The 12,766-nt window shown below is 44.7% G+C and overlaps 1 protein-coding gene across 2 annotated transcripts in view; it reads right to left on the bottom strand.

The window, feature by feature from the left end:
* Positions 1-12,766, bottom strand: part of VPS8 (VPS8 subunit of CORVET complex) — a 313,830-nt gene that overhangs the window by 276,466 nt on the left and 24,598 nt on the right. For both annotated transcript variants that reach the window (XM_073551536.1, XM_073551537.1), the window contains exons 8-10: positions 12,499-12,623; positions 9,899-9,985; positions 8,871-8,938 (exon numbers count right to left, since the gene is read on the bottom strand). In XM_073551536.1, the coding sequence (XP_073407637.1) occupies positions 8,871-8,938; positions 9,899-9,985; positions 12,499-12,623 (280 nt within the window). The remainder of the gene's footprint in view (positions 1-8,870; positions 8,939-9,898; positions 9,986-12,498; positions 12,624-12,766) is intronic.

Below are 12,766 nucleotides of genomic sequence, written 5' to 3'. Positions count from 1 at the left end.
AGCCGGCCGCCCACCTTGCTGGTGTCGTCTGGCAAGCGCCTCGAGTCATTTGGCCGACGATCTTTGGGATCTGGATCCCCTCGATCTGGCTGTTGAGTTCGCATTCTCCCCAATGGGTTGGTTCTTTTGAGACCTGCCACCCCTATCCTGGTTGGGGCGGCCTGAAGCGGCGGAATTGGCCGCTGTGGTCCACCCGGGGTTGCGAAAGGCCGAAAACGTGCCTAAAAAGGGTGGCAAAAAGGCGGTTTGACCTTTTGTTGAGGGAGAAAACAGCTCTTTCCTCCTGTGGAGTCGGAGATAAGTTTATCCAACTTCAAGATTCCACGGCCATGCCATGTCCTTAACTATAGAGCTCTTCTGATAAAACTGCGTTAGGGGCCGCAAGTGCCGAGCAATTGCCGCATCCAAAGACGCATTGATTACGTAATCTCCGGCCATCGCGATCTGACTCGCGATTTCCGATCTTTCTGCAGGTAGCTCTTGCTCCTGCGCGACCTTGTTTAATGATTCTGACCATGAGATTATGGCCTTGGCTACCCAAGTTGCTGCGAACGAGGGAGAGAGCGCTGATCCTGACGCCTCATATACTGAGCTCTCTATGAGGCGATCCGTGGGATCCTTAAGAGAAAATGCTAGGCCCGGATAACAGGGTTATAGTGGCTAGGCGCGACACCGGTGGATCCACCGTCGGAGATTCCGTCCATTTTTTACGGAGCTCCGGGGAAAATGGATACCTTTCTTCGAGTGCCTTTTGACCCGAGAAACGCCTGTCTGGTCGTTCCCTGTCTCGCTGCACTATGCCCTCAAACTCAGGGCGAGAGGAAAAAATTCTGTGCGGCCGCTTCCTCGCTTAAACGCCACCTTATGCCCCGTAGCCGCTGCGGGATCATCCTCAATCCCCAAGGTCTGATTGACGGCTTCTCTGAGGCTGTCCACTGTTTCACGTGACGCTGGAGTATCCAGGTCAACGGGCTCGTCTGAGTCGAATTCTGAGGTCTGCTCGCTATCAACCACTGGTGACGGGGAGCGAGAAGCAGAACTTACAAATGCCAAAGCGCTGGATGGACTAGGCGACACCGTGTGGATTCATTTCCCTCGGGTCTGCCTGGAGTTAGAGCGGCCCCTGCAGGCGAGAGGCTCTTGTGAGGTGGAGGTCCCCTCTAAGGCCGGTGAGCCACTGTCCCTGCCCCCATCTGGGGCCTGAAGGGACTCAATTGCATGAACTCTGACAGTGATAGGGCCCATTCTGGGGGGCTTGGCACATTGGTCGCGGTCGCAGGGGAGGATGGACACTGAGGTTCTGTTAGGCGTCGGGTTCAGGGCGCTGCACAGCGGGAATCCCGAGCCTTGTCCTCTGCGGTCTGCCCACACCAGAATTGTGGGTTCGGTCGCAGCGGAGGGCTCCTGGGCGCGTTTGGAGTCGCCGGCTTTGCATAATCGCTTGCTCTGCGCCCGCGGAAACGCAGCCCGACAAGAGATGCATGCTGCTTCTTCGGACATGCTGTATCTGTCCGCTGCTGGGGATGGGGGGAAGGAGGTAGCACCTCATTTTCCCTGTGGTCTCCCGGGCAGCACTTACCCCAGTCCTGTGCCCCCCGGGGGGGCGTGAACTCCATGGCGCCACAAAAAAAAATGGCACTACTTACTGGCGCGGGCTTCTCCGCACTGCTCTGCAGCCACTGGCCGGTGGCATCTGACAACTAAGGGCTCCAGCCCCGGATCTTCGCCGCAGGAGCCCTCCAAGGCCCTCTCCTCACTGACGATCCTCTTCAGCTTCCCAGCTCAGGTATGTGAGGGGGCCTTGACAAAATAGGACGGTGCAGGCACCCTAGCTCCATCTAACCCCTTCAGGGGTGCCTTGCAGCACCGCAGTCTAAGCATTGGTGGAGCAGTGGGGGCCACACGGACTAGTCTTGTGCCTCTGTACAGCCCATGGTTTCAATACCTAAGGGTGCTCAGGGCTAAGTCCGGCATTGTGTCCCACGTCGCAGGAGGATACGTGGAGGGACACTCGCACATGTTCGTCTGTTGATGGTTTGGGGAAATCGGACCCTTTCAATAGGATCCGTTGCCCCTGTCTCATCTTCATTGACGGTAAAAATAAAATAAAAAAAGGGTCTGGGGAAAACGGCCCAGATATGCCCCACGGTGCGGGAGAGGATACGTGGAGACGATACTCAACATGTGCTCGCCCGTTGATCGCTGTGTGTGTGATGGGGATCAGCGACCCACCCCCCTGCCGGTTATCGCTGATCGTGCTTGAGCGGCCTGGGCCGTTTTTCGATCGCTGGTCTCCCGCTGCCCAGCACGCATCGCTGCGTGTGGCAGCGAAAGACCAGCGATCAGCGACGCTGGACGCTGGTTTCTGATGAAAACGTCGGGTATCCAGGAGCTGCGGCTCCTGGATACTCGCTGTTTACCTTGGAAACCGGTGTACACGCTGGTTTCCAAGGTAAATAGCGGGTATCCAGGAGTCGCGCGGCCCCTAGATACCCGATGTTTACCTTGGAAACCAGCGCAGCTCCTGGATACTCAACATTTACATTAGAAACCAGCGTCCAGCGTCGCTGGTCCTGATCGCTGGGGCTGTCTATGTGACAGCTCACCAGCGATCAGCCTAACGATGTCCCAGCAATCCCATCCATGTCGGATCGTTGGTGGGAACGCTGGGACATCGTTATGTGTGACGGGGGCTTTACTGTTGGGGTTTCCTCAAGGATCAGTCCTAGGCCCCCTCCTCTTCTCTTTGTACACTGCTCCTATTGGTAAAACAATCAGTAGATTTGGGTTCCAGTACCATCTCTATGCTGATGACACCCAATTATACACCCAATTATACACTTCTTCTCCTGATATCATGCCTGCCTTTTTAGATAACACCAGCGATTGTCTAAATGCTGTGTCTAACATGTCCTCACTATATCTGAAACTGAACCTGTCAAAAACTGAACTCCTTGTGTTTCCTCCCTCTACTAATGTACCTATACCCGACATTGCCATTTCTGTGTGTGGTTCCACTATTACTCCCCAGCAACATGCCCGCTGTCTTGGGGTCATACTTGACTCTGAACTTTCATTCGCCCCACACATCTGATCACTGGCTCGCTCTTGTTATCTGCACCTCAAAAACATTTCTAGAATTCGACCTTTTCTTACTTTTGATTCCGCAAAAACTCTTACTGTTTCTCTTATTCATTCTCGTCTAGACTATTGTAACTCTCTTCTAATCGGTCTCCCTCTTACCAAACTCCCCCCCCTCCAATCTGTCTTGAATGCCACAGCCAGGATCATATTCCTCGCCAATCGTTACACTGATGCCTCTACCTTGTGCCAGTCCTTACACTGGCTACCCATCCACTCCAGAATTCAGTATAAACTTATCACCCTCACCCACAAAGTCCTCCATGGCACAGCACCACCCTACATCTCCTCCCTTGTTTCAGTATACCACCCTACCCGCGCCCTCCATTCTGCTGATGACCTGAGGTTAGCATCCTCAGTAATCAGAACCTCCCACTCCCGTCTCCAAGACTATACACGTGCTGCGCCAATTCTTTGGAATGCACTCCCCAGGTCAATACGATTAGTCCCGAATCCCTACAATTTTAAGCGTGCCCTGAAAACTCATTTATTCAGACTGGCCTACCGCCTCAACACATTAACCTAACTATCCCTGTGTGGCACAGCAAAAGTTTTACCATAACCAGGTTCCCCGCATCATGTTCCCACATGCTTTATGTATCCATTAGCCCTCTGTGTCTGTACTGTTACACACTTAACATTACGGCTGGTCCATACAATCAGGGCAATTGTTACCACCCACCTTTCGTGTCTCCCCTTTTTCCTCATAGATTGTAAGCTTGCGAGCAGGGCCCTCATTCCTCTTGGTATCTGTTATGATCTATGTGATTATTGTTATGCTGTAATGTCTATTGTCTGTACAAGTCCCCTCTGAAATGTTAAGTGCTGCGGAATATGTCGGCGCTATAGAAATAAAATGTATTATTATTATTACCTAAACAGTAAAATTGACCTGGCACTATGACTCCCCAGGTCAGTACGAGTATGTAATATGCAGAGTTAAGTGGTGAAAAACATTTAGAAATTTGAAAAAAACAACAACAACATAAAAAAGGTTCTTGTCGCCATTTTCCAAGACCCGTAATGTTTTCATTTTTTGGATCTGGGGCTGGGTAGGGCTTATTTTTTTGAGCTCTGAGCTGACATTTTTTACTGAAACCATTTGGGGATAGATACAATGTTTTGATCGCCTCTTATTACAATGTTGCGGGGGCAAAAAAAAAACTTAATTCCATTGTTTATTTCTTTTCTCATTATTCTGTTTACCAATTGGATTCATTTATTTTATATTTTGATAAATTGGAGTTTTAGGAAGGCAGCCAAATATGTGTAATTTTTATTTATTTTTATTGTTTTATTTTCAATGGTGCAAAAGGAGGGTAATTTGAACTTAAAAAAAAAATCATCTATTTTTAAACATTTTTTATTACTTTTTACTGTATTCAATAATCCCCCCCTTAGGGGACTTGAAGCTGCGATCATTCGATTGCTTGTGCTACACATAGCAGCGCATCAGCACTGCTATGTATAGAGAAAATCATTGTCTCCAATTCTGTGCGCATAGACTGTCATTTTTTCAATACCTAAATTGTGACCAACAAATAAATAGGGATACTTCCAATAACATGCAATACATCCAAAAGTCGGGGGAATTGGAACAAACCCGGATAAAAATAAGAAATCTTTATTATAATCAACATTAAAAACTTGTAATAAATGATAACAATAAAGGGGAAAAAAGGGGCAGAGTAAAGACTGGGAAGGTACAGTAATCATGAATACATAATGTCAATCACAGGTAAGTGTAGATACGCAGTACAGAAAGTGCTCTCTGGATCACTAACGGGATATCCTGGTGTATCAATGTAATACAAGGGAGCCATCTAGTGGGCAAATCTAGGATTGCGCAAATTAGTGATTGGAGACACTTGATTGAAAAAGTGCTTGTGCAAAATAAATAAATACAAAACAACAAAGGAGTGCAAAATAGCAAGTTTATACAAAATACTGTTGCATGGATATATTATGTCAGAAGGGGTAGCTTCAAAAATCAATAGGTCATATGCTATATACATGTACAAAATAGTACCACTGAAACTAAAGTGTCCACATGGTTGCAAATAATCTAGCATGTGCAATATGAAGCATGTGAAAATCAAAATGGTGGAAGACAGCAGAGATTAAAAAAGCGTCGAAGTTTGGCAAAGGCCTTGGCCAACAGACTGACCCACGTGATTGATAAAGTAATCCACCCAGATCAATCTGGATTTATGCCCAATAAATCTACAGCAATCAATTTAAGGAGGCTATATTTAAATATGCAAATCCCAGCCGAAAATGCTGGAAAGAGAGTAGTAGTGTCTTTGGATGCCCATAAGGCCTTTGATTGTGTAGAATGGAAGTACTTGTGGTCGGTTTTGTTGGGCCTTGGGTTCGGGCCTAAGTTTATATCGTGGGTGGGGTTGCTATACTCCTCTCCAACGGCAAAAATTAGAGTAAATAATAAATTATCTGATAGTTTCTCATTACATAGGGGTACGAGGCAGGGATGCCCGTTGTCTCCGTTGCTGTTTGCCCTCGCCGTGGAACCTCTGGCCGCTAAAATAAGGGATGCACGAGAGATAAAAGGATTTGTCTATGGAGTGAAGGAGGAGAAGGTGTCTTTGTATGCCGACGATATTTTGTTATTTTTGGGGGACTCGGGAGAATTTGGATAACGCGGTGGCATTAATTGAGGAATTCGGGGAATTTTCCGGACTCAAAATCAATTGGGACAAATCGTGCATTATGCCCATTGATGAGGTAGATAGGGATATGGGGGAGGTGGAAATGTCAGCAAAATTGAAGGTAGTTTCGAGATTTAAATATTTGGGGATACAAATCGCCCTTCCTCTGACGAGGTTTGAAGAACTTAATCTAAGCCCTCTATTACAAATAATACGTTCCAAAATTTCGGCATGGAATAAATTACATATTTCTGTAATTGGAAGGGTGAACCTTTTAAAAATGATTGTGATGCCACAGCTGTTATAAGTACTGCATAATTCTCCAATTTGGATCCCGCAGAGTAGGTTCCGCAAAATTAAATCGCTATTTGGCGAACTAATATGGGGGGGGGGGGAAGCCCACGGTTTAAACAAGAAACTTTGCAGAGGCCAAAGGAGGAAGGAGGTTTAGCGCTCCCTAACCCCTGGGTATATTGTTTATCAGCACAATGCCAGCATATGGGAGGATGGGGGGAGGAGACGGGAAAGGGACAATCGCCCAGTAGTTTGAGATATTTGATTGGAAAATGGCCTCTGGGAGAGAGTTTGGAAGGGGGGCAATTTTTAAAATTAGGTTCTCGGTTTCCTACTGTTCTCCTAATTCATAAGATATGGGAAAAAGTTAAAACAGATAAGGGGTGTCACGGGCCTTCCCAAATACTCTCCTATATGGGATAATATAAATTTGCAAGAATTTAAGCAAATGGAAGGATTTGGGCCCTGGAGAGAAGCAGGAATCAGAAGGATGGGTCAGCTAATGGGTCAGGGGAGACTAAAGTCATTCGTGGAGCTACAAACAGAATTCCAGCTATCACATTCAAATTTATATCATTATAAAAGAATTCAGCATGCGTATCGGTCGCAATGTCGGAGAAAACTTATTGAGATCCAGATTGATATCACGCTGGCCTCCATTTTGGAGAACAGCGGGACAAGGGGGGCAATCTCAGAAGTGTATAGAGATTTATTATTCACCTTTCTAATCAAACATCCCATCAAGTCTAGAGTGAAATGGGAAGCTGAATTGGGAGAGATAAATGACGATAGATGGGAATCTATTTTAGAATATGTGCCTAAGATCTCTATGAGCGAACCTGGGATGATGTCTCAGCTATACGTAATTCATAGAGCTTACAGAACTCCCGATAGACTGTTCAAGATGGGTTTGAGGTCTGATTCCGAGTGTCCACGATGTTCGCAGGAACGGGCAGACATGCTGCACATGCTGTGGCACTGCCCTAGATTGTCTACCTACTGGACAGTTGTATTGAATCGGATTGAATTGATATATAGGTGTGTAATCCCCAGAGACCCTTTGGTCTGTATATTAGGTTATGTGGAAGAATTAGCAGCGGTATCCATGGTCAAAATGGCGATTGCTAGACTGTTATTCATAGCAAGGAAATTGATTGCTCGGTTCTGGATCAGAGAAGAGCCTCCGACTAGACGAGACTTTCTTACGCAAGCGGATCATATAATTTTATTGGAAAAAAGTATTTATACTAAGAGAAATAAACTCGACGTATTTCAAAAGATATGGCAGCCATGGGTAGAATGGAATTAGATTTGTGGAGAGGATGCATTATGATATAGATGATGTTCATACTATACAATTGTATATGGATGTGGGAAAGAATACCGGATGGGAAATGAGGAAGACACTGAGGGGGTCGAGTTTTGTTCATAAAAATATATGATTATATGTGAACAATAGCTTGATGTCATATATGTTATAATTGTTTTCATTAATAAAAATTTATCTGATTAAAAAAAAAAAAAAAAAAAATGTGTCGAAGTGCAAATGCAGAAATAAGAAACTCAATCAAGTGCAAATGAAAGGGACGGAAACCAAGTGGAATGTACTCCGGTTGCAAGTAATGAAGAAACAAACACACGTAAGGAAACTCTGTAAAAAGTGAAAGGCAAAATAATTGAGAGAACTGTAGGAGTGCAGGAAAGGACCCAGACGCGCGTTTCGCAGTCGCTTTTTTCCAGGGGAGGTGTATGTACATACATAGCATATGACCTATTGATTATTGAAGCTACCTCTTCTGACATAATATATTCATGCAACAGTGTTTTGTATTAACTTGCTATTTTGTACGCCTTTGTTGTTTTGCATTTTTTTGCACAAGCACTTTTTCAATCAAGATCGTGTCTCCACTAATTTGAGCAATCCTAGATTTGCCAATAGATGGCTCCCTTGTATTACATTGATACACCAGGATATCCCGCTAGTGATCCAGAGAGCACTTTCTGTACTGGGCATCTACACTTACCTGTGATTGACATTATGTATTCAGACTTTACTCTGCCCCTTTTTCCCCCTTTATCATTATCATTTTTTACTAGTTTTTAATGCGGATTCTAATTAAAGCTTTCCTAATTTTATCTGGGTTTGTTCTGCTTCCCCTCCGTTCTTGGATGCACATCATTTTTTTCGGCAGCACAAGTTCTGTTTCCACAGGATGATGCGCGGACAAGAAAGATAATTTTTAAACTGGCTGAAAAATCCTTTCACCTGACAAGCAAGCCTTTTTGCTTATTTGAGGGTTGATTGGCAGCGTGCTTACACTGCATGATTATCGGGAAACAAGCGTTCCTAGGAATGGCCATTCACGATAACCATGCAGTGTAAATGTGGCTTCACTATGAAATAAACAAAGGGTTGACAATATATTCTTGGAGAAATAAAGCCTGTTCTCTTATACGGCTCATCATCAGCACCTAGACCCAGCCACTTAATGAATTAGGGCCGTCTTTCTCAGTGGCGTGCGCCTCGGCACAGACGTTAGTGATGCAAGGAACACTGCAACTTCTAAAGAATTTGTCGGGCAAGCGTTGCCACGTACGGTCCGTCTGCCCATTTTGGTGGAGCTGCCCAAAATTAGCATGAAAATGCCAATAGACGCAACATTTTAGTGCAGCATTGCGTTTCTGGCGTAGACATTGTTATGAACTAGGACCTTAGACTTTTGTGAAATGCAACAAATCATGTAATGGATAAGAAAGTAATAAACCTACTTGAATGTGAGCTCGAACACAGATCCTCCGCTATCATTGCAGACAGCGAGAGTCGGGTCATCTGTAAACTGGAAGAGAGAGCACACAGGCATTGTAACACTAATCGTCATGTACGGTATTAAGTATCTGTTCCTATGGCATTTATCTACAATAATAATATGTGCTGAATTTATCAGTCTTACTTATACCTGAATGCAGCTTATTCATCAGCTCTGACTGTATAATCTGACAATAGCTCTGCACTATTCAGCAGTCTGGTCTCCAGAACCAAGTCTCAAGGGTTAGGTCTACCAGAGCTCTGCTATTTACATCCATGGAGATGTAACAAAACCCTTCAAACTTACATATGAATCTATTACACATGGACTCAATGATTTACAAGGAACTAGTTTTCAATCCAAATACGTTCAGTGGCTTAAAAGGGTTAATCCCATCTTCATAGATGGCTATTGTCGGACAGTGCCTGTAAAAACAAGCACTTTAGCAATTTACTATTTATTAAAATTTGAAGCCGTTCTTGAGATATTCACTAATTTATTCTGTTTGCAGCCGGTGGCCTCGGAGGCCGACCACCGCTGCTGTCTAGCTTGTAAGCACTGCATTGAAGATGCAGCGATCCTGTCCAGCTTCAAAACAAGGCTTACAAGCCCAACAGAAAAGAACTTGTAAGCACTGCGCCTGTTCTGTTGTCTAGCAGCGGTGGTCGGTCTCCCAGACAATGAGCTAAACAAAAGAAAAGTGTTAATATCTCCAGAAGGGCTAAAGATTTTAATAAGCTGTAAATTGCAAAATTGCTTGTATTTACAAGCCCAATCAATACCCGTTTTTGAAGACCCGAATAACCTTTTTAAAAACTAGTTATTCAGACTCTGAACATTTCTATTGGGCGGACCCTTGTAGCAAGTGGGATAATTGATTTTCTACATAATCGTTTGATCACTGACATGCGCTGAGGATTCACTAATGTAATGTACTAAAGCTATAACTACATTTGTTCATCCCGGACAGATAATGTTCTAGACATGTACCTTTATGTGTAAGATGGCCGTTCCAGGCGGATGAGCGTCTGTTATGGATCGCAGAAGTTTTCCACCAGCCAGATCCCACATTGTAATCTGAGAAGATATTGATGCACATCATGAGCAGGAAACAATATATACTGAATGGTTACAAGAGTCGTTTTTATTTTTCATGCAATTTTTATCAAATTAAATTGAATCTGTCAGCAGACTTTTGCTACCTCATGTGAGACCAGCATAATGTAGAGAATGAGACCCTGATTCCAGCGCTGTATCACTTAGCTTACTGGGTGCAGAAGATGTGATACAATCAAGAGTTTTTAGATGTAGCAGAGCTCAGAAAGCTGCCCGTGCCCCCACCCCGCTGATTGGCAGCTTTCTGTGTACATTGTATATTGACAGCTGAAATCAGTGTCGGGGGTGAAGTCGCACCAGGAAGCACGAGCTGTAGTCCAGGCAGTGATAATCTCCTGCTGATAAAACATTTATTGTATTGAAGCAACAGTACACAGCCTAACAAGTGACACAGCCCTGAAATCAATATCTCAGCACCTATGTTCTGATGTACTCAAATTACATAGCAAAAACCTTCTGACAGATTCCCTTTACAATTCAGATTACAGAACATTATTACGGTGTGTCTAAGTTTAATTGAATGAAATAATGCAAAAACAATAAATCGCTGCACAGCACGATAGTAGACTGATCAATGGAAAGGAATCAAGCTTCCATTGTTAGAGACGGTCAAGAAGAAATGAGGCTTTGTACTGTAGATATTTAGAGGGCTTACCTGGCCAACCTAAAGCACTTTCCTCTTTCAATGACTTAGCATAGTTACTTTTTTCTTTTCTTAAATTTGAGTTTTTAGGGTATGTTCTCTGCATTGGTGGGGGAAACAGTGGATGAAGTCATTGTAGAAGAGGGGATACCTTTCAATTCTGGAAATACCCCTATAGGCAGATCCCATAGCTCCAATAATGCTGATGAAAATTCATATCAGAATGGCTGTATATTCCTTTTTAGATTAATTTCAGAGAGTTTTCATGTCTGATATTAAAATAAGCATTTTATAGGACCAGCTCTATCTTAATATCAGGATTAGGCTAGTTTCAAACTAGCGTTTATTCGACGCAGCGCACGGCGCCGCTAAGCCCCGCCCCCTGCCGGCTCCCTGCCCGCCCCATCCGGTCATCGCGCCTACTATCGCACATGGACGCTTGCGATCTGCGCACCCTATCTTTAGCATAGGGTGCGCAGATCGTGCGCTGGCCGTGCGCTAGTAGGATTTTGGCATGCGCTGCGCACTTTTGAAGGTGCGCCTGTGTGCGCCAAACGCAGCATGTTGCATTTCGGCGCGCTTGGTGCACCTTCAAAAGTGCGCAGCGTACGCCAAAATCCTAATAGCGCACGATCTGCGCACCCTATGCTAAAGATAGGGTGCGCAGATCGCAAGCGTCCATGTGCGATAGTAGGCGGCGATGACCAGATGGGGCGGGCAGGGAGCCGGCAGGGGGCGGGGCTTAGCGGCGCCGTGCGCTGCGTCGAATAAACGCTAGTGTGAAACTAGCCTTATATAGCCATTTTAACAGGGACTTTCAAAAACAAGTACACCCTGCCCATCAGGTCTAAGATCTATTAAATAATGTATGTAGTTTTGCATTGCGAGATCCACCTTAACACTAAATGTGTCTATCTTCTTGTGAACGTTAATAAACCGGACCTATTCTATAGATTATTTTGGGACTTAGAGGTGTCAGGTCCCCATTAAGTTGCGGTTGAAGAGCTGTAGAGAATAGAGATAAATGAGCTATTGGCTCCCTCTAGAGGCAGCTAGTTGCATAAACTATGTGAAAAAGTTGGTATATACAGTGTGTCTCTTAGTATAGAAATAAAATAAAGCCCATTATATTAAACTCTGGTACACTTATTTATTACAGGATATAAAAGTCTTCATTTATAAGCGTCTTATTTCTACAACGATATTGATGACTTGTATCACACTTAATGTATATAAAGTCTAAAAGTCTAAGTCGCCCTATGGAGCTGGCTTATAGGCAACTACAACAACCGGTCCCATACACTGTACATCTAGGGTTAATCCCTACCTGTGCAGCATCTGGATGCAGTCTGCATGTTCTCCTGTGCCTTTTACTTTCTATGATTGAGGTAGAAAAGTCAGACTCCCTCTGGCAGCAATGGCAGATGTTAGGGGTTATATTCTCAAAACTGTACAAAGGTTACCCATTTTGTTAATTTACCACTAATTGTGATATATAAACACAATGGCCCCGATACCTCAAGGATGTGCTGGAGGTGTACTCTTCTTCATGAATCAGGAGCACTGGACGAGTGACGTACCCCTCAGTGTGACGTACACCTCTAGTCCTTGCTGGAGTAAGATTTGTGCCACTCGTCACGCTCCAGCTGTGCCAACATTGTTGGAGCTGGGCAAAACTGGGGTTGCAAAATTTTAAGTTGCCACAAAATTATGCGACTTTACAAAGCTTTCCATGCCAGAATACTGTTGTAAAAGCTTTGACAAATCAGGCCCCATGTATACCAGTGCTCCACAGGAAGTTAGAAAGCACAAGAATGGCGATTAAAGGTACCTGTCCTTTGGCGAAACCACAGAGAAGTCTGGAACAGTCATTATTGATGCTCAATGCCGAGATGGCTCCATACTGGGCACCCACAGCCGTGCTGCCGAGACAAAGCCGCAGAGCCTGGTTTGTGTCTGTGGAGAAAAATGGATGATGTGTATTTCATGCAATATCCAAAACTTACCATCACACAATCTTCTCATATTAACATAGGCCTAATCGGTGAGCCCTTCAACACCTCAACAAGCAACGTAACACTTCCGGCTACAGCTTAGAG

The sequence above is a fragment of the Dendrobates tinctorius genome, unplaced genomic scaffold (assembly GCF_039654945.1).
Source record: "Dendrobates tinctorius isolate UK_male_01 unplaced genomic scaffold, ASM3965494v1 ptg000177l, whole genome shotgun sequence".
NCBI classification, from domain to species: Eukaryota; Metazoa; Chordata; class Amphibia; order Anura; family Dendrobatidae; genus Dendrobates; species Dendrobates tinctorius.
Note: the sequence above shows the minus strand (reverse complement) of the source record. Positions and strands in the feature narration are given on the sequence as shown.